General features: G+C 63.1%; 1 protein-coding gene across 8 annotated transcripts in view; it reads left to right on the top strand.

The window, feature by feature from the left end:
- Positions 1-20,841, top strand: part of LOC142076650 (uncharacterized) — an 86,515-nt gene that overhangs the window by 16,349 nt on the left and 49,325 nt on the right. For 7 of the 8 annotated variants that reach the window (XM_075138953.1, XM_075138956.1, XM_075138955.1 and 4 more), the window contains 9 exons: positions 195-451; positions 847-932; positions 1,361-1,476; positions 1,563-1,680; positions 2,073-2,196; positions 2,652-2,780; positions 3,084-3,229; positions 3,516-3,641; positions 4,193-4,346. In XM_075138953.1, the coding sequence (XP_074995054.1) occupies positions 195-451; positions 847-932; positions 1,361-1,476; positions 1,563-1,680; positions 2,073-2,196; positions 2,652-2,780; positions 3,084-3,229; positions 3,516-3,641; positions 4,193-4,313 (1,223 nt within the window). In that variant the 3' untranslated portion in view covers positions 4,314-4,346. Of the gene's footprint in view, positions 1-194; positions 452-846; positions 933-1,360; positions 1,477-1,562; positions 1,681-2,072; positions 2,197-2,651; positions 2,781-3,083; positions 3,230-3,515; positions 3,642-4,192; positions 4,347-20,841 lie in introns of those variants that run through there. The other variant, XM_075138951.1, reaches the window with a different exon arrangement.

Here is a 20,841-nt window from a genome sequence, read left to right as displayed (position 1 = left end):
CTCTCTGCTCTTTGGAAAGGGCTGAGAGAAATAGAGAATTGCCTCCAAAGGTCGGGGGACGGCTTGAGCTCCCCCAAAACAAACCACTCCCCAAGGGCTGTTTCTATAAACGACCTTTTCTATGGCATTTTGTTATGAACCTTACAGAGAAATTTGGCCTGCTGTGGCAGTGACAATGTTCCTCCTCCTTACAGGCGATGTCAAGATCAAGCCACTGAACTACAAGTGGCTATCGCAAGCCACCTCCTTCCCGCGGCACGTGGTGAAGAACTGTGTGCAAGAGACCGTACTCTTGTACTCTTTCCAGCTGAGGAACAGGCAGCGCCTCGCCTTCGCCTTCAAGGGCATTGGCGTTCTGTCCTGCAAAGACGACGTCCTGTGCATGCGGTTTTATTACGACTGCGTCACAGGGCTGGCGAGCAAGGCCAGCCGGATTGCACTGCTTCGCACTGTAAGTCGCTCCGGTTTTGAGGGCTGCTCCAGTGTCTTTGGGAAGCCTATTGAAGGGTGAGCAACCCAGTCGCCGTTGGCCAGCCTGGACGTGGCAGGCCAGTCAAACGCCTTTCCCCATGCTCACCCCCGCTGACTTCTCCATTAGCAAAGAAAGTTTCTGCTGAGTTTCTGGATCCTTGCCCTACAGAAAGCCCAGCAGTGTTACTGCGCAGTCTCAGTGTTTGCTGTGCAGCTTCTCCAGAGCAGAGCAAGGGCTAATGTTCACGGAGGAGGATTTGGAATAGGGGTTTGGAGAAGTGGCTTTCTTTTGGAGCAGGAGACAGGTCTGCTTCCTTTGGGAGCCAAGAGAAAACTGCCCTGGAAACCTTCTGACAGCTCTGTGTCACTTTGCAGAGGCTGTGGATGCCAGGTGCAGCTGTCTCCAGTGGAGCCACCACCGCTCGGGAGACACAGGCTGCTCCTGCCCACGCGTTCCCAAGGTGAGTGCGTTTCCTCTGCAGCCCTCGAGCGACCGAGCGGGTGGCTTCCCAGCTTCTGCTCAGCAGCGTGCGTTGTCGGGGCTCGACACTCAGCAGGGAGTCAGGGATCAATCCTGAACTGACTGGTTTCTGGTTAACTAATGCTGAGCTGGGGCTACGCGTGTATTCTCCTGGAGTGACCGGGCATCGTGATCGTGTCTCTCACGCCCAGCCTACTGTCATTCCCATCAGAGAGAACCAACTGCACGCAGAGAGGATTTTAAGCGACGTTTTCTGGTGTTGGGGGGAGCTTGCCAATCAAACCTGTGCATGGCCACAAAGGAAAGGGATGCCATGCCTTGCACGACAGTCAGGAGGATTAGTGCTGGGAAGCTGCAGAGGGTAGGGGGTCACCCTTCTTCAAGCCTGTGTCATCATTTGCTTTCCAGGTTTCAGTTCCTGGTGATCCGCGGAGCAGTGGCCAAGGGTTTCTCCACCTGGCACGAGAAGGCTGCAGAAAAGCACAAGATCAGAAGAGGCACGGGAGCGGGTCCCTGCTGTCCAGGTGGGGCCCTGCCCCACGCTGGGCGACCACAGCCCGGTTAAAACGCACTCCATGGGGCTGCTCTGAAGAGCTTCCTCCTTTCCCAGGTGCAGAGGGGCATCCTGACAAGCTGCTGCAGAGGCGGGTGAAGCTTTCCCTCCCCGTGCTGCCAAGCCAGGGGCCAGGCACAAGGCAGCAAGACATGGGGAAGGAGACTTCTGCCAGGTGAGACCCTTGTGGGAAGGGGTGAAAGGGATCCTTGCACCCATGTAGGAGGGACATCCCCTTTGGACACTCTGGCTGTAGGGACTCGGGAAGGTCCCCGACACCTGCGCCACGGTTTTTATGAGCTTGTTTGCCCCATCGCAGGCCCCTTAGTGGGGAAGGCGGCGGATGTTGAGCGCACCCCACATCACTTTGCTTGCCCTTACTTCAGACCTGAGGTGCGGTCCTCTCCCATCCATCGGATGGGGTTCAGGAGAGGCTCCCCCTTGCCATGGGAAACGGCCCCACCTCCCCCGCTTCTTCTGCCAGCCTGGGGAGCTTTGATACCAGACGAAAATGGGACACGAAACTGCCCCGTGCTCATGCCGACTCCTCCTGGTGTCTCTCCGCAGTGTGCTCCCCCCATGTCCGGGCAGCTCCCCCAGGACGAAGGAGGCAGGCAGGCAGGAGCCAGCTCCTCCAGCCAGGCCCACCGCTGCACTCCCGTCCTCTGAAGGCTGCAGGAGAGCGTTGCAGGTACGTGCTCTGCCTTGCCGTAACTACCGTGCTGTTTGAGACTCGGCAAAAGCCTCTTTGTGCAGAGAGCCATCCTGAAAGGATCCCTTGGCACGCGTTCATTGTGACCTGTCTGTCACCTCCTTCGGATCTTCTTCACGAAAAGGAGGGTGCTGCACACCCTGCCTGCCTGTTCTTGCCCCCTGGGTTGTCATGAAACACGTTATGCTGGCCAGGGGCTATGGAAAATGGACAAGTCCTTTCTAGGTCGTTGACAGTGGAGGTCTTTGGTCACTCAGCTCTGTTTGCCATGAGTTGAGGAGCCTGGCATGACTCCACGGCCCCTGATCTGTTAGGGGCAAAGCGCTGCCGACTGACGGCTGAGGCAAGGGGCACCAACGCGGGTCAGACCCGAAGGAAGCCCCTCCAGGAGCTGAGACTAATGCTGCCTGCTGCTGCGTTTCCGTCCCCTCCAGGAGGTCTGGCAGCTGTCTGCAGAGTGGGAGCAAGTGAAGACCGGGTGGCAAGAGCGGCGACAGCAAGCCCAGGCAGAATGGGCGGCGTGGGAAGCCTGGTCTGCAGGGGAGGACCGACAGCCGCCCCAGGTACGACACCGCTGAGAGCAGCAGCGACCCTCTCTGTGGGGGCACCCAGGGCGGCAGGTCTCCAGGGGGTGGGAGCAGGACGGGCACCCAGCTGCAGGGCAGGGGTTTGCCTGCTCATCCCCAGGAGGGAGAGGTTGGCAGCAGGATCCAAGGGGCAAAAGCAGCCGTCAGCCGAGACGACGGGCACGCGGCGCCGAGTCTCCCGGCTCCCGGGTCCTGCTGCGGGCTCCTTTCAAGAGGTCGTCTGGGAAAGGGCACCTCTGTTTGCCGTCTGGTTTGCTGAGAGCGTCTCCTCCTTGGCAGGCACTCGGCACTGGAGGCGCTTGGACTCCCCACCCTCCAGCCCAGCCCAGGGGAAAGGAGGTCAACGAGAGGTGGAGGAAGGCTGAAAACCCTCTCCCAGCAGAGGAGATGGCAGCAGCAGCCCAGCTGAAGAGACTCCAGCCTGAGTAAGTGTGCGCCAGCTCTGGCCACAGCCTGGGGCAGTCGAGCAGCCGTGACCCCGCAGAGATGTCCAGGACCCCCGTCCCTGCGTCCTGGGGCTGCATAGGACACCCTCTGATGTCTCCTAACACGGGCGTGACCTGGGTTACCCCCACAGCCAAGGCCCAGAGCTCACCACAGGGTGAAAGGGTGGGTACACGCGGGACCGGGTGGCTGCAGAGGCTGGATGAGGGGAGAGGCAGAAGGGGTCTCCGGCAGAGGCTGAGGGATGATGTCTCCCTGTTGTTGCAGCCACCTTTCCCCACGAGCGGTCCAGGTCCTCAGAAGGCTGGAGCCGCATCAGGCACGGAGGAACATATTCAAGCACGTCGCTGAGAACAACAGGCGGCATCAAGAGCAGCAGAGGCAGCTCCCCTGGTAACTGTCTCCAAAAAGGGATGGTGCTTCCCTCGGCTGCAAGGCCCATCCCTCTACGGAGGGCAGCCCTGGGGGAAAGGGGGCATTTCTCTGACACCCCTCGCGAGACAGAAGCAGGTTCTGGAGGCTGGCTTTGGGCTGGACCTCCCTGACACGCAAGGGGACTGCCTGGGCACCCAGAACTGGCTTTCCCTGCGGGACGTGAAAGTCCTGGCTGAAGGCAGAGGGATTCTTCTGATGGCTGGCTCTCCCCTTTGCAAGCCAGAGAGCATGTCCTTCCCTTGCAGAGTCCTGGGCCAAGACACCTTGCCCCGAGGGGGGACATCTCCTAAGACACTCAAGGTCTTGGCCCAACCTGACTCAGCCCCAGGCTGATCAGCTGCACCTGGGACCTTCTCCTGGCCTCACCTTGGGCTCCTCTGCCACCTCACAGGCACCTTGAGGCTTCATCGCAAGCAGGTCCCATCACAGGGGGCCTGAGCTACGCCTGCAGGATGTCTCTGCCTTCTCCCTGTCCATACGCTCATAGACTTTTCTTTCTTCCTCCCTAGCACTAGATGCCAGTACCACAGCAGAGGGGAAGGTGCCGGAGCGGCGGCTGTGGCAGCGGCTGTTAGCAAAGGGGCTGGGAGGCTTCTCAGCTGCCGAGATCCACCTATAAATACAAAATAAAGAGCTCTGGGGCTGTTCCCAGCCGGACTGACAGGCCTGTGCCTGGTGATGGATTGGTCTAAAGGCATTATACACACCCCATGTGTGATCCCGGAACTGCTCGCAGGGGCAGGAGGGAATAAAGTCCACACATAGCCCACAGCTCGAACACGTGCAGCCCCACTCCTGCACATCCCAACACACAGGCAGCACGACAGAGGAGCACGGCTGGAGCCTCCCCGAAGTGCCAGCACGCTCCTGCACGCGGCGTGGAGAACCACCAGCAGGGCCAGAAGTCTGTGTGTGATGGCAGGGCTGGGACCACACTGGGACCTCGGAGGTGTGGTGGGTAGATGGCACAGCGGGAGGGCTGCGGTGGAGGGACACGGGCTCTTCAGGAAGGACCGTCTGGGGAGGCGAGGAGGTGGACTTGCCTCCTGCTCGGGGTGGGACAGGAGCCAGCTTACGGGTCAGGATCAGCAGGCAGACCAATGTGGGTGCCGTGTTAGCAGGTACCTGCTAGGGACCTCCTGTTCAGGAGGGAGCTGTAGATGAGGCCTTCTTCAAACAAGTGAAAGAAGCCTCACATTCACAGGCCCTGGTCCTCATGGGGGAGCTGAACCACCCTGGCACCTGCTGGAAGGACAATCGAGCAGGGCTCAAGCAATCTAGGAGATTTTGAGAGTGCATTTCGTGGCACGGGTGATGGAGGAACCAAGAAGGAGAGGTGCTCTGCTGGACCTGGCACTGGTGAACAAGGAAGAACTGGTTGGGGATTTGAAAGTCAGCGGCAGCCTTGGCTGCGGTGGCCCTGAGATGGTGGAGTTCAGGATGCGGAAGGGAGGGAGCAGGGCAAGGAGCAGGACCACAGCCCTGGCTTTCAGGACAGCAGATTTCAACCTTGTCAGAGATCCTTCCTTGTCTGGAAGAATCCGAGGGGATATGGCCTTGGAGAGAAAAGGGGTCCTGGAGAGCTACTTGATAGTCACGGACCACCTCCTCCAAGCTCAAGAAAGGACCCTTCCGACAAGTGGGAAATGAAGCAAAGGCAGCAGGAGGCCGGCATGGATGAGTGAGGAGCTCCTCACTGAGCTCAGGCACGGACAGGAAGGTACAGGAGGTGGGGACAGAGGCAGGTGACCCAGGAGAAGCCGAGAGGTGCTGTCTGATGGTGAGGGGTAGGACTAGGAAAGCCAAGGCCGACCTGGAGTTGATCTGGGGAGGGACAGCGGGAAGATTTGTACATGACCGACCCCAGACGAAGAGGAAGGAAGACCTGGGCTGCGGCGTGCTGGGAGCTGTAGTCCCTCACCCTGCAGCATCCTGGGAGCCGAGGTGCCTCCCCTGCCTGCAGGCTCCAGTTTTCCTTCCTCCACTCCCTGCCCAGCCCCCCCCCCCGTTCTCCTCCTCCCTCTGTCCTGCTCCCGTCCCTCTGTCCGGCTCCTGTCCCTCTCCGGCCACGCCACCGCCCTGCCCCACCCCCCCCTGCCGCTCTGCCCCTCTCCCCTCCTCCTCCCGGCTCCACCGGGGCTCCGGACCGGGGCCAGGGCAGCCCCCCGGAGACGACCATGGGGCCTGGGGGGGCGGAGCTTCTGCCTCAGTGGAGCTGAGCGCTCACAAACTCATCACCAAGAGAGATTTGGGGCTTCTCTGAACTCCAAGCCTTTGTCGGGGCCTGACTGCAGCGAGACACCTCCGCAGAAGCCCCGGAGCTGTGTCAGCCGCCGTTCTTAGTCTTGCTAATGCAAGCTATCCACCTCCCAGCTGGCTTCCAGACCTGGGCTGGGCATTTCTCGTGAGGCTTCCTGGGACAGCTCGCTGCAGCCCCGTGGTGCCGCAGGAGGGTTTGGGCCAGGTTCTCCCCCAGCGTGAGCCTCTCGGGATAACTGGAGTCGCATCCCGGCGAGACCTCACACCTCTTCCCCGTGCAGGATGGAGGCTGGAGCCAGAAGCGTGGCAATTACCGAGCTAGTTGTGCTTGTTTTAGGAGGCACCAACCATCAGACAAAGGCTAATTCATTTGGCCATGGCCCGGGGCTTGGTCAGCACCCATATTAGCTGAGAAAACGAAGGTGAATGAGTTGTCTCAGGAGCAGCCGCCAGCATACGCTCTGCAGGTGGCCCCAAGAAAATGTTGGTGGCCCATAGCTGCTCTTGGTGGCCCCGAGGCCAGAACCGTAGCAGCAGTTGAGGTTCCCTGCCTCCGAGGGTTCACGATTAGCGGGTGCCGCTGCTGGCACGGACCCCTAGAAAGGTACCTCGTCTTGGTCCTTGGGACCATGGTGTTGAGCATCCCAGCTCGCAGGGCCCTTTGCTGTCTCCACTTGGTGGATGCATCCCCGGGAGGCAGCAGCAAGCGCAGGTTTGTCCCGAGGAGCATGCTCGCTGTGCCCTGCTCTAGTAGGAGGCACACTGCGGGGCTGAAAGGCAAAACTCATGAAAAAGGTGGAATTGAATCAGACCTGGCTGCACTGGCTGCCTGGGTGCGATCTTGACAGAGGCCATGGGTGGCTTTGAAGGTGGATGGCAAGTCATCTCCTGGTTTAATTGTCTCCTGGGATTGCTGCTCCGCCACCGCCCCCCTCTGCTTCTCCCTAATCAGTCTTGAGCAGCGTGGTCCCTGGCGGATAGGCAGGGCCTCAGAGGACTAACCCAGCGCTGGTGGGGGATCGTTGGTGGTCTGCTGTGAGCGGCTAGGCTGCCAGATCATCACGGCACGCTGTGTGCCGTGCATGTCCCGGTGCTGGGCACGTCCAGGTACTGGGAGCTGGGGGTGCTGGGTACTGGGCACGTCCAGGTACTGTGTGTTGGATGCGTGTTGCTGGGCTTGCTCAGGAGCCTGCAGTGCTCGCGATATCCAGGTGCTGGATATTGGGGTGCTGGTGCTCGGGTGCCCAGGGGCCGAGTGCTGGAGGTGGCTGAGTGTGTGGGGCGCTGGGTTCCTGGGTGCTGGGCATGTCCAGGTGCTGCGGGCTGGGTGCTGGGCACCGGTATACGCCAAGCAACCAGCACCCCCGGTACCCAGCATCCTGACCTGCCCAGCAGCCAGCACTCCCAGCGCCCCACAGAGTGCACGCCAAGCGCCCAGCATCCAGCACACGGACATGCCCAGCACACGGACATGCTCACCACCCAGCATCCAGCAGCCCCAGTGCCCAGCACCTCACATGCCCTTTCACAGCCCCACCAACACCGGGGCTCTGCGCTTGATCTACCGCACAACAAACAACCTTGCCGGAGCCCAATTCCAAAGCAGATAAGCACCCATCCGGCTCCAACACACAATTAGCCTGGAGGGAAAGATGTTGGTGGCACTCCCTGTCCCTTGGCGGCCCCTTCTGAGCCCCATCAACACCGGACCTCTGCATTTCTTCTCCCACCTAACGTCACCCTCTCCCTCAGAGTCAGCAGAGCCCAGCTCCGAAGCGGACACCCAGCAGATGGCGCTCCAACACAGGACAAAACAGGACTGGGAGCTGTTGGGGGCACTCCCCTTCCCTGGGCAGCCCCTTCACAGCCCCCCCGACACCGGGGCGCGGCGCTTGCTCTGCCGCACAACCATCCACCCTGCCGGAGCCCAACTCCAAAACAGACAAGCACCCCATCGGGCTCCAATTCACAATCAGCCGGGACCGAAAGGTGTTGGCGGCTCGCACCTTCCCTTCGCAAGCCCTTCACAGCCGGAAAAGCGAGGGGCTCTGGGCTTCCTCTACCCCGTACCTCTGACACTCGCTGGAGCCCAGTGGAATTGGATGGGACCATTCTCCTGAAGCGGGGACATCCTTCTGGCATGGGGACAGGATGGATGGGGACGTTCAGTTAGGTGAGCTGGGTTGTCCCTCTGGCATGGAGAGGGGATGCATGCTGGGCACTGGCATGCTGTGTGCCGTGCATGTCCCGGTGCTGGGCGTGTCCAAGGACTGGGAGCTGGGGGTGCTGGGCACGTCCAGGTACGGTGTACTGGATGTGTGTTGCTGGGCTTGCTCAGGAGCTGGCAGTGCTCGCGACGGCCAGGTGCTCGATATTCGGATGCTGGTGCTCGGGGGTTGAGTGCTGGAGGTGGCTGGGTGTGCGGGGCACTGGGTTCCTGCGTGCTGGGCATGTCCAGGTGCTGCGGGCTGCTTGCTCGACGCCGGTACATGCCAAGCCACCAGCACCCATCTCCCCGAACTGCTCAGCAGCCAGCACTCTCAGCGCCTCGCAGAGGGCACCCCAAGCGCCCAGCATCCAGCACACGGACATGCTCAGCACACGGACATGCTCAGCACTGAGCACCCCCCGTGCCCAACACGCCGCAACCCAAGTGCCCTCACCCAGCCGTGCCCAGCATCCAGCAGCCCCAGTGCCCAGCACCACACATGCCCTTTCACAGCCCCACTAGCACCGGGGCTCCGCGCTTGCTCTGCCGTACAACCGTCCAGCGTGCCGGAGCCGAACTCCAAAACGGAGAAGCACCCCGTCGGGCTCCAACTCACAATCAGCCGAGACCGAAAGGTGTTGGCGGCTCGCACCTTCCCTTCGCAAGGCCTTCGCAGCCGGAAAAGCGAGGGGCTCTGGGCTTCCTCTACCCCGTACCTCCGACGTTCACTGGAGCCCCGTGGGGTTGGATGGGGCCATTCTCCTGAAGTGGAGTGGGGACATCCCTCTAGCATGGGGACGTTCTCCTGAGGTGGGGTGCGATGTCCCTCTGGCATGGAGCGGGGATGCATGCTGGGCACTGGCACGCTGTGTGCCGTGCATGTCCCGGTGCTGGGCATGTCCAAGGACTGGGAGCTGGGGGTGCTGGGTACTGGGCACGGCCAGGTACGGTGTACTGGATGTGTGTTGCTGGGCTTGCTCAGGAGCTGGCAGTGCTCGCGACGGCCAGGTGCTCGATATTCGGATGCTGGTGCTCGGGTGCCCAGGGGCTGAATGCTGGAGGTGGCTGGGTGTGCGGGGCACTGGGTTCCTGGGTGCTGGGCATGTCCAGGTGCTGCGGGCTGCTTGCTCGACGCCGGTACATGCCAAGCCACCAGCACCCAGCTCCCCGAACTGCTCAGCAGCCAGCACTCTCAGCGCCTCGCAGAGGGCACCCCAAGCGCCCAGCATCCAGCACACGCACATGCTCAGCACACGGACATGCTCAGCACTGAGCACCCCCCGTGCCCAACACGCCGCAACCCAAGTGCCCTCACCCAGCCGTGCCCAGCATCCAGCAGCCCCAGTGTCCAGCACCACACATGCCCTTTCACAGCCCCACTAGCACCGGGGCTCCGCGCTTGCTCTGCCGTACAACCGTTCAGCGTGCCGGAGCCGAACTCCAAAACGGAGAAGCACCCCGTCGGGCTCCAACTCACAATCAGCCGAGACCGAAAGGTGTTGGCGGCTCGCACCTTCCCTTCGCAAGCCCTTCACAGCCGCACAAGGCAAGGGGCTCTGGGCTTCCTTTACCCCGTACCTCTGACACTCGCTGGAGCCCAGGGGAATTGGATGGGACCATTCTCCTGAAGCGGGGACATCCCTCTGGCATGGGGACAGGATGGATGGGGACGTTCAGTTAGGTGAGCTGGGTTGTCCCTATAGCATGGAGAGGGGATGCATGCTGGGCACTGGCATGCTATGTGCCGTGCATGTCCCGGTGCTGGGCGTGTCCAAGGACTGGGAGCTGGGGGTGCTGGGCACGTCCAGGTACGGTGTACTGGATGTGTGTTGCTGGGCTTGCTCAGGAGCTGGCAGTGCTCGCGACGGCCAGGTGCTCGATATTCGGATGCTGGTGCTCGGGGGTTGAGTGCTGGAGGTGGCTGGGTGTGCGGGGCACTGGGTTCCTGCGTGCTGGGCATGTCCAGGTGCTGCGGGCTGCTTGCTCGACGCCGGTACATGCCAAGCCACCAGCACCCATCTCCCCGAACTGCTCAGCAGCCAGCACTCTCAGCGCCTCGCAGAGGGCACCCCAAGCGCCCAGCATCCAGCACACGCACATGCTCAGCACTGAGCACCCCCCGTGCCCAACACGCCGCAACCCAAGTGCCCTCACCCAGCCGTGCCCAGCATCCAGCAGCCCCAGTGCCCAGCACCACACATGCCCTTTCACAGCCCCACTAGCACCGGGGCTCCGCGCTTGCTCTGCCGTACAACCGTCCAGCGTGCCGGAGCCGAACTCCAAAACGGAGAAGCACCCCGTCGGGCTCCAACTCACAATCAGCCGAGACCGAAAGGTGTTGGCGGCTCGCACCTTCCCTTCGCAAGCCCTTCGCAGCCGGAAAAGCGAGGGGCTCTGGGCTTCCTCTACCCCGTACCTCCGACGTTCACTGGAGCCCCGTGGGGTTGGATGGGGCCATTCTCCTGAAGTGGAGTGGGGACATCCCTCTAGCATGGGGACGTTCTCCTGAGGTGGGGTGCGATGTCCCTCTGGCATGGAGCGGGGATGCATGCTGGGCACTGGCATGCTGTGTGCCGTGCATGTCCCGGTGCTGGGCATGTCCAAGGACTGGGAGCTGGGGGTGCTGGGTACTGGGCACGTCCAGGTACGGTGTACTGGATGTGTGTTGCTGGGCTTGCTCAGGAGCTGGCAGTGCTCGCGACGGCCAGGTGCTCGATATTCGGATGCTGGTGCTCGGGTGCCCAGGGGCTGAGTGCTGGAGGTGGCTGGGTGTGCGGGGCACTGGGTTCCTGGGTGCTGGGCATGTCCAGGTGCTGCGGGCTGCTTGCTCGACGCCGGTACATGCCAAGCCACCAGCACCCATCTCCCCGAACTGCTCAGCAGCCAGCACTCTCAGCGCCTCGCAGAGGGCACCCCAAGCGCCCAGCATCCAGCACATGCACATGCTCAGCACTGAGTACCCCCGTGCCCAACACGCCGCAACCCAAGTGCCCTCACCCAGCCGTGCAGCAGCCCCAGTGCCCAGCACCACACATGCCCTTTCACAGCCCCACTAGCACCGGGGCTCCGCGCTTGCTCTGCCGTACAACCGTTCAGCGTGCCGGAGCCGAACTCCAAAACGGAGAAGCACCCCGTCGGGCTCCAACTCACAATCAGCCGAGACCGAAAGGTGTTGGCGGCTCGCACCTTCCCTTCGCAAGGCCTTCGCAGCCGGAAAAGCGAGGGGCTCTGGGCTTCCTCTACCCCGTACCTCCGACGTTCACTGGAGCCCCGTGGGGTTGGATGGGGCCATTCTCCTGAAGTGGAGTGGGGACATCCCTCTAGCATGGGGACGTTCTCCTGAGGTGGGGTGCGATGTCCCTCTGGCATGGAGCGGGGATGCATGCTGGGCACTGGCATGCTGTGTGCCGTGCATGTCCCGGTGCTGGGCATGTCCAAGGACTGGGAGCTGGGGGTGCTGGGTACTGGGCACGGCCAGGTACGGTGTACTGGATGTGTGTTGCTGGGCTTGCTCAGGAGCTGGCAGTGCTCGCGACGGCCAGGTGCTCGATATTCGGATGCTGGTGCTCAGGGGTTGAGTGCTGGAGGTGGCTGGGTGTGAGGGGCGCTGCGTTCCTGGGTGCTGGGCATGTCCAGGTGCTGCGGGCTGCTTGCTCGACGCCGGTACATGCCAAGCCACCAGCACCCATCTCCCCGAACTGCTCAGCAGCCAGCACTCTCAGCGCCTCGCAGAGGGCACCCCAAGCGCCCAGCATCCAGCACACGCACATGCTCAGCACTGAGCACCCCCCGTGCCCAACACGCCGCAACCCAAGTGCCCTCACCCAGCCGTGCCCAGCATCCAGCAGCCCCAGTGCCCAGCACCACACATGCCCTTTCACAGCCCCACTAGCACCGGGGCTCCGCGCTTGCTCTGCCGTACAACCGTCCAGCGTGCCGGAGCCGAACTCCAAAACGGAGAAGCACCCCGTCGGGCTCCAACTCACAATCAGCCGAGACCGAAAGGTGTTGGCGGCTCGCACCTTCCCTTCGCAAGCCCTTCACAGCCGCACAAGGCAAGGGGCTCTGGGCTTCCTTTACCCCGTACCTCTGACACTCGCTGGAGCCCAGGGGAATTGGATGGGACCATTCTCCTGAAGCGGGGACATCCCTCTGGCATGGGGACAGGATGGATGGGGACGTTCAGTTAGGTGAGCTGGGTTGTCCCTATAGCATGGAGAGGGGATGCATGCTGGGCACTGGCATGCTATGTGCCGTGCATGTCCCGGTGCTGGGCGTGTCCAAGGACTGGGAGCTGGGGGTGCTGGGCACGTCCAGGTACGGTGTACTGGATGTGTGTTGCTGGGCTTGCTCAGGAGCTGGCAGTGCTCGCGACGGCCAGGTGCTCGATATTCGGATGCTGGTGCTCAGGGGTTGAGTGCTGGAGGTGGCTGGGTGTGCGGGGCACTGGGTTCCTGCGTGCTGGGCATGTCCAGGTGCTGCGGGCTGCTTGCTCGACGCCGGTACATGCCAAGCCACCAGCACCCATCTCCCCGAACTGCTCAGCAGCCAGCACTCTCAGCGCCTCGCAGAGGGCACCCCAAGCGCCCAGCATCCAGCACACGCACATGCTCAGCACACGGACATGCTCAGCACTGAGTACCCCCGTGCCCAACACGCCGCAACCCAAGTGCCCTCACCCAGCCGTGCCCAGCATCCAGCAGCCCCAGTGCCCAGCACCACACATGCCCTTTCACAGCCCCACTAGCACCGGGGCTCCGCACTTGCTCTGCCGTACAACCGTCCAGCGTGCCGGAGCCGAACTCCAAAACGGAGAAGCACCCCGTCGGGCTCCAACTCACAATCAGCCGAGACCGAAAGGTGTTGGCGGCTCGCACCTTCCCTTCGCAAGCCCTTCACAGCCGCACAAGGCAAGGGGCTCTGGGCTTCCTTTACCCCGTACCTCTGACACTCGCTGGAGCCCAGGGGAATTGGATGGGACCATTCTCCTGAAGCGGGGACATCCCTCTGGCATGGGGACAGGATGGATGGGGACGTTCAGTTAGGTGAGCTGGGTTGTCCCTATAGCATGGAGAGGGGATGCATGCTGGGCACTGGCATGCTATGTGCCGTGCATGTCCCGGTGCTGGGCGTGTCCAAGGACTGGGAGCTGGGGGTGCTGGGCACGTCCAGGTACGGTGTACTGGATGTGTGTTGCTGGGCTTGCTCAGGAGCTGGCAGTGCTCGCGACGGCCAGGTGCTCGATATTCGGATGCTGGTGCTCAGGGGTTGAGTGCTGGAGGTGGCTGGGTGTGCGGGGCACTGGGTTCCTGCGTGCTGGGCATGTCCAGGTGCTGCGGGCTGCTTGCTCGACGCCGGTACATGCCAAGCCACCAGCACCCATCTCCCCGAACTGCTCAGCAGCCAGCACTCTCAGCGCCTCGCAGAGGGCACCCCAAGCGCCCAGCATCCAGCACACGCACATGCTCAGCACTGAGCACCCCCCGTGCCCAACACGCCGCAACCCAAGTGCCCTCACCCAGCCGTGCCCAGCATCCAGCAGCCCCAGTGCCCAGCACCACACATGCCCTTTCACAGCCCCACTAGCACCGGGGCTCCGCGCTTGCTCTGCCGTACAACCGTCCAGCGTGCCGGAGCCGAACTCCAAAACGGAGAAGCACCCCGTCGGGCTCCAACTCACAATCAGCCGAGACCGAAAGGTGTTGGCGGCTCGCACCTTCCCTTCGCAAGCCCTTCGCAGCCGGAAAAGCGAGGGGCTCTGGGCTTCCTCTACCCCGTACCTCCGACGTTCACTGGAGCCCCGTGGGGTTGGATGGGGCCATTCTCCTGAAGTGGAGTGGGGACATCCCTCTAGCATGGGGACGTTCTCCTGAGGTGGGGTGCGATGTCCCTCTGGCATGGAGCGGGGATGCATGCTGGGCACTGGCATGCTGTGTGCCGTGCATGTCCCGGTGCTGGGTTGTCCAAGGACTGGGAGCTGGGGGTGCTGGGTACTGGGCACGGCCAGGTACGGTGTACTGGATGTGTGTTGCTGGGCTTGCTCAGGAGCTGGCAGTGCTCGCGACGGCCAGGTGCTCGATATTCGGATGCTGGTGCTCGGGTGCCCAGGGGCTGAGTGCTGGAGGTGGCTGGGTGTGCGGGGCACTGGGTTCCTGGGTGCTGGGCATGTCCAGGTGCTGCGGGCTGCTTGCTCGACGCCGGTACATGCCAAGCCACCAGCACCCATCTCCCCGAACTGCTCAGCAGCCAGCACTCTCAGCGCCTCGCAGAGGGCACCCCAAGCGCCCAGCATCCAGCACACGGACATGCTCAGCACACGGACATGCTCAGCACTGAGCACCCCCCGTGCCCAACACGCCGCAACCCAAGTGCCCTCACCCAGCCGTGCCCAGCATCCAGCAGCCCCAGTGCCCAGCACCACACATGCCCTTTCACAGCCCCACTAGCACCGGGGCTCCGCGCTTGCTCTGCCGTACAACCGTCCAGCGTGCCGGAGCCGAACTCCAAAACGGAGAAGCACCCCGTCGGGCTCCAACTCACAATCAGCCGAGACCGAAAGGTGTTGGCGGCTCGCACCTTCCCTTCGCAAGCCCTTCACAGCCGCCAAGGCAAGGGGCTCTGGGCTTCCTTTACCCCGTACCTCTGACACTCGCTGGAGCCCAGGGGAATTGGATGGGACCATTCTCCTGAAGCGGGGACATCCCTCTGGCATGGGGACAGGATGGATGGGGACGTTCAGTTAGGTGAGCTGGGTTGTCCCTATAGCATGGAGAGGGGATGCATGCTGGGCACTGGCATGCTATGTGCCGTGCATGTCCCGGTGCTGGGCGTGTCCAAGGACTGGGAGCTGGGGGTGCTGGGCACGTCCAGGTACGGTGTACTGGATGTGTGTTGCTGGGCTTGCTCAGGAGCTGGCAGTGCTCGCGACGGCCAGGTGCTCGATATTCGGATGCTGGTGCTCAGGGGTTGAGTGCTGGAGGTGGCTGGGTGTGCGGGGCACTGGGTTCCTGCGTGCTGGGCATGTCCAGGTGCTGCGGGCTGCTTGCTCGACGCCGGTACATGCCAAGCCACCAGCACCCATCTCCCCGAACTGCTCAGCAGCCAGCACTCTCAGCGCCTCGCAGAGGGCACCCCAAGCGCCCAGCATCCAGCACACGCACATGCTCAGCACTGAGCACCCCCCGTGCCCAACACGCCGCAACCCAAGTGCCCTCACCCAGCCGTGCCCAGCATCCAGCAGCCCCAGTGCCCAGCACCACACATGCCCTTTCACAGCCCCACTAGCACCGGGGCTCCGCGCTTGCTCTGCCGTACAACCGTCCAGCGTGCCGGAGCCGAACTCCAAAACGGAGAAGCACCCCGTCGGGCTCCAACTCACAATCAGCCGAGACCGAAAGGTGTTGGCGGCTCGCACCTTCCCTTCGCAAGCCCTTCGCAGCCGGAAAAGCGAGGGGCTCTGGGCTTCCTCTACCCCGTACCTCCGACGTTCACTGGAGCCCCGTGGGGTTGGATGGGGCCATTCTCCTGAAGTGGAGTGGGGACATCCCTCTAGCATGGGGACGTTCTCCTGAGGTGGGGTGCGATGTCCCTCTGGCATGGAGCGGGGATGCATGCTGGGCACTGGCATGCTGTGTGCCGTGCATGTCCCGGTGCTGGGCATGTCCAAGGACTGGGAGCTGGGGGTGCTGGGTACTGGGCACGGCCAGGTACGGTGTACTGGATGTGTGTTGCTGGGCTTGCTCAGGAGCTGGCAGTGCTCGCGACGGCCAGGTGCTCGATATTCGGATGCTGGTGCTCGGGTGCCCAGGGGCTGAGTGCTGGAGGTGGCTGGGTGTGCGGGGCACTGGGTTCCTGGGTGCTGGGCATGTCCAGGTGCTGCGGGCTGCTTGCTCGACGCCGGTACATGCCAAGCCACCAGCACCCATCTCCCCGAACTGCTCAGCAGCCAGCACTCTCAGCGCCTCGCAGAGGGCACCCCAAGCGCCCAGCATCCAGCACATGCACATGCTCAGCACTGAGTACCCCCGTGCCCAACACGCCGCAACCCAAGTGCCCTCACCCAGCCGTGCAGCAGCCCCAGTGCCCAGCACCACACATGCCCTTTCACAGCCCCACTAGCACCGGGGCTCCGCGCTTGCTCTGCCGTACAACCGTTCAGCGTGCCGGAGCCGAACTCCAAAACGGAGAAGCACCCCGTCGGGCTCCAACTCACAATCAGCCGAGACCGAAAGGTGTTGGCGGCTCGCACCTTCCCTTCGCAAGCCCTTCGCAGCCGGAAAAGCGAGGGGCTCTGGGCTTCCTCTACCCCGTACCTCCGACGTTCACTGGAGCCCCGTGGGGTTGGATGGGGCCATTCTCCTGAAGTGGAGTGGGGACATCCCTCTAGCATGGGGACGTTCTCCTGAGGTGGGGTGCGATGTCCCTCTGGCATGGAGAGGGGATGCATGCTGGGCACTGGCATGCTGTGTGCCGTGCATGTCCCGGTGCTGGGCATGTCCAAGGACTGGGAGCTGGGGGTGCTGGGTACTGGGCACGTCCAGGTACGGTGTACTGGATGTGTGTTGCTGGGCTTGCTCAGGAGCTGGCAGTGCTCGCGACGGCCAGGTGCTCGATATTCGGATGCTGGTGCTCAGGGGTTGAGTGCTGGAGGTGGCTGGGTGTGAGGGGCGCTGCGTTCCTGGGTGCTGGGCATGTCCAGGTGCTGCGGGCTGCTTGCTCGACGCCGGTACATGCCAAGCCACCAGCACCCATCTCCCCGAACTGCTCAGCAGCCAGCACTCTCAGCGCCTCGCAGAGGGCACCCCAAGCGCCCAGCATCCAGCACACGCACATGCTCAGCACTGAGCACCCCCCGTGCCCAACACGCCGCAACCCAAGTGCCCTCACCCAGCCGTGCCCAGCATCCAGCAGCCCCAGTGCCCAGCACCACACATGCCCTTTCACAGCCCCACTAGCACCGGGGCTCCGCGCTTGCTCTGCCGTACAACCGTCCAGCGTGCCGGAGCCGAACTCCAAAACGGAGAAGCACCCCGTCGGGCTCCAACTCACAATCAGCCGAGACCGAAAGGTGTTGGCGGCTCGCACCTTCCCTTCGCAAGCCCTTCACAGCCGCCAAGGCAAGGGGCTCTGGGCTTCCTTTACCCCGTACCTCTGACACTCGCTGGAGCCCAGGGGAATTGGATGGGACCATTCTCCTGAAGCGGGGACATCCCTCTGGCATGGGGACAGGATGGATGGGGACGTTCAGTTAGGTGAGCTGGGTTGTCCCTATAGCATGGAGAGGGGATGCATGCTGGGCACTGGCATGCTATGTGCCGTGCATGTCCCGGTGCTGGGCGTGTCCAAGGACTGGGAGCTGGGGGTGCTGGGCACGTCCAGGTACGGTGTACTGGATGTGTGTTGCTGGGCTTGCTCAGGAGCTGGCAGTGCTCGCGACGGCCAGGTGCTCGATATTCGGATGCTGGTGCTCAGGGGTTGAGTGCTGGAGGTGGCTGGGTGTGCGGGGCACTGGGTTCCTGCGTGCTGGGCATGTCCAGGTGCTGCGGGCTGCTTGCTCGACGCCGGTACATGCCAAGCCACCAGCACCCATCTCCCCGAACTGCTCAGCAGCCAGCACTCTCAGCGCCTCGCAGAGGGCACCCCAAGCGCCCAGCATCCAGCACACGCACATGCTCAGCACACGGACATGCTCAGCACTGAGTACCCCCGTGCCCAACACGCCGCAACCCAAGTGCCCTCACCCAGCCGTGCCCAGCATCCAGCAGCCCCAGTGCCCAGCACCACACATGCCCTTTCACAGCCCCACTAGCACCGGGGCTCCGCACTTGCTCTGCCGTACAACCGTCCAGCGTGCCGGAGCCGAACTCCAAAACGGAGAAGCACCCCGTCGGGCTCCAACTCACAATCAGCCGAGACCGAAAGGTGTTGGCGGCTCGCACCTTCCCTTCGCAAGCCCTTCACAGCCGCACAAGGCAAGGGGCTCTGGGCTTCCTTTACCCCGTACCTCTGACACTCGCTGGAGCCCAGGGGAATTGGATGGGACCATTCTCCTGAAGCGGGGACATCCCTCTGGCATGGGGACAGGATGGATGGGGACGTTCAGTTAGGTGAGCTGGGTTGTCCCTATAGCATGGAGAGGGGATGCATGCTGGGCACTGGCATGCTATGTGCCGTGCATGTCCCGGTGCTGGGCGTGTCCAAGGACTGGGAGCTGGGGGTGCTGGGCACGTCCAGGTACGGTGTACTGGATGTGTGTTGCTGGGCTTGCTCAGGAGCTGGCAGTGCTCGCGACGGCCAGGTGCTCGATATTCGGATGCTGGTGCTCAGGGGTTGAGTGCTGGAGGTGGCTGGGTGTGCGGGGCACTGGGTTCCTGCGTGCTGGGCATGTCCAGGTGCTGCGGGCTGCTTGCTCGACGCCGGTACATGCCAAGCCACCAGCACCCATCTCCCCGAACTGCTCAGCAGCCAGCACTCTCAGCGCCTCGCAGAGGGCACCCCAAGCGCCCAGCATCCAGCACACGCACATGCTCAGCACACGGACATGCTCAGCACTGAGTACCCCCGTGCCCAACACGCCGCAACCCAAGTGCCCTCACCCAGCCGTGCCCAGCATCCAGCAGCCCCAGTGCCCAGCACCACACATGCCCTTTCACAGCCCCACTAGCACCGGGGCTCCGCGCTTGCTCTGCCGTACAACCGTTCAGCGTGCCGGAGCCGAACTCCAAAACGGAGAAGCACCCCGTCGGGCTCCAACTCACAATCAGCCGAGACCGAAAGGTGTTGGCGGCTCGCACCTTCCCTTCGCAAGGCCTTCGCAGCCGGAAAAGCGAGGGGCTCTGGGCTTCCTCTACCCCGTACCTCCGACGTTCACTGGAGCCCCGTGGGGTTGGATGGGGCCATTCTCCTGAAGTGGAGTGGGGACATCCCTCTAGCATGGGGACGTTCTCCTGAGGTGGGGTGCGATGTCCCTCTGGCATGGAGCGGGGATGCATGCTGGGCACTGGCATGCTGTGTGCCGTGCATGTCCCGGTGCTGGGCATGTCCAAGGACTGGGAGCTGGGGGTGCTGGGTACGGCCAGGTACGGTGTACTGGATGTGTGTTGCTGGGCTTGCTCAGGAGCTGGCAGTGCTCGCGACGGCCAGGTGCTCGATATTCGGATGCTGGTGCTCGGGTGCCCAGGGGCTGAGTGCTGGAGGTGGCTGGGTGTGCGGGGCACTGGGTTCCTGGGTGCTGGGCATGTCCAGGTGCTGCGGGCTGCTTGCTCGACGCCGGTACATGCCAAGCCACCAGCACCCATCTCCCCGAACTGCTCAGCAGCCAGCACTCTCAGCGCCTCGCAGAGGGCACCCCAAGCGCCCAGCATCCAGCACACGCACATGCTCAGCACACGGACATGCTCAGCACTGAGCACCCCCCGTGCCCAACACGCCGCAACCCAAGTGCCCTCACCCAGCCGTGCCCAGCATCCAGCAGCCCCAGTGCCCAGCACCACACATGCCCTTTCACAGCCCCACTAGCACCGGGGCTCCGCGCTTGCTCTGCCGTACAACCGTTCAGCGTGCCGGAGCCGAACTCCAAAACGGAGAAGCACCCCGTCGGGCTCCAACTCACAATCAGCCGAGACCGAAAGGTGTTGGCGGCTCGCACCTTCCCTTCGCAAGCCCTTCGCAGCCGGAAAAGCGAGGGGCTCTGGGCTTCCTCTACCCCGTACCTCCGACGTTCACTGGAGCCCCGTGGGGTTGGATGGGGCCATTCTCCTGAAGTGGAGTGGGGACATCCCTCTAGCATGGGGACGTTCTCCTGAGGTGGGGTGCGATGTCCCTCTGGCATGGAGCGGGGATGCATGCTGGGCACTGGCATGCTGTGTGCCGTGCATGTCCCGGTGCTGGGCATGTCCAAGGACTGGGAGCTGGGGGTGCTGGGTACTGGGCACGGCCAGGTACGGTGTACTGGATGTGTGTTGCTGGGCTTGCTCAGGAGCTGGCAGTGCTCGCGACGGCCAGGTGCTCGATATTCGGATGCTGGTGCTCAGGGGTTGAGTGCTGGAGGTGGCTGGGTGTGAGGGGCACTGGGTTCCTGGGTGCTGGGCATGTCCAGGTGCTGCGGGCTGCTTGCTCGACGCCGGTACATGCCAAGCCACCAGCACCCATCTCCCCGAACTGCTCAGCAGCCAGCACTCTCAGCGCCTCGCAGAGGGCACCCCAAGCGCCCAGCATCCAGCACACGCACATGCTCAGCACTGAGCACCCCCCGTGCCCAACACGCCGCAACCCAAGTGCCCTCACCCAGCCGTGCCCAGCATCCAGCAGCCCCAGTGCCCAGCACCACACATGCCCTTTCACAGCCCCACTAGCACCGGGGCTCCGCGCTTGCTCTGCCGTACAACCGTCCAGCGTGCCGGAGCCGAACTCCAAAACGGAGAAGCACCCCGTCGGGCTCCAACTCACAATCAGCCGAGACCGAAAGGTGTTGGCGGCTCGCACCTTCCCTTCGCAAGCCCTTCACAGCCGCACAAGGCAAGGGGCTCTGGGCTTCCTTTACCCCGTACCTCTGACACTCGCTGGAGCCCAGGGGAATTGGATGGGACCATTCTCCTGAAGCGGGGACATCCCTCTGGCATGGGGACAGGATGGATGGGGACGTTCAGTTAGGTGAGCTGGGTTGTCCCTATAGCATGGAGAGGGGATGCA

Source organism: Calonectris borealis, unplaced genomic scaffold (assembly GCF_964195595.1).
Source record: "Calonectris borealis unplaced genomic scaffold, bCalBor7.hap1.2 HAP1_SCAFFOLD_77, whole genome shotgun sequence".
In the NCBI taxonomy this organism is placed as follows: Eukaryota; Metazoa; Chordata; class Aves; order Procellariiformes; family Procellariidae; genus Calonectris; species Calonectris borealis.
The sequence above is the reverse complement of the archived record's forward strand: the minus strand, read 5'-3'. Positions and strand labels throughout refer to the sequence as shown.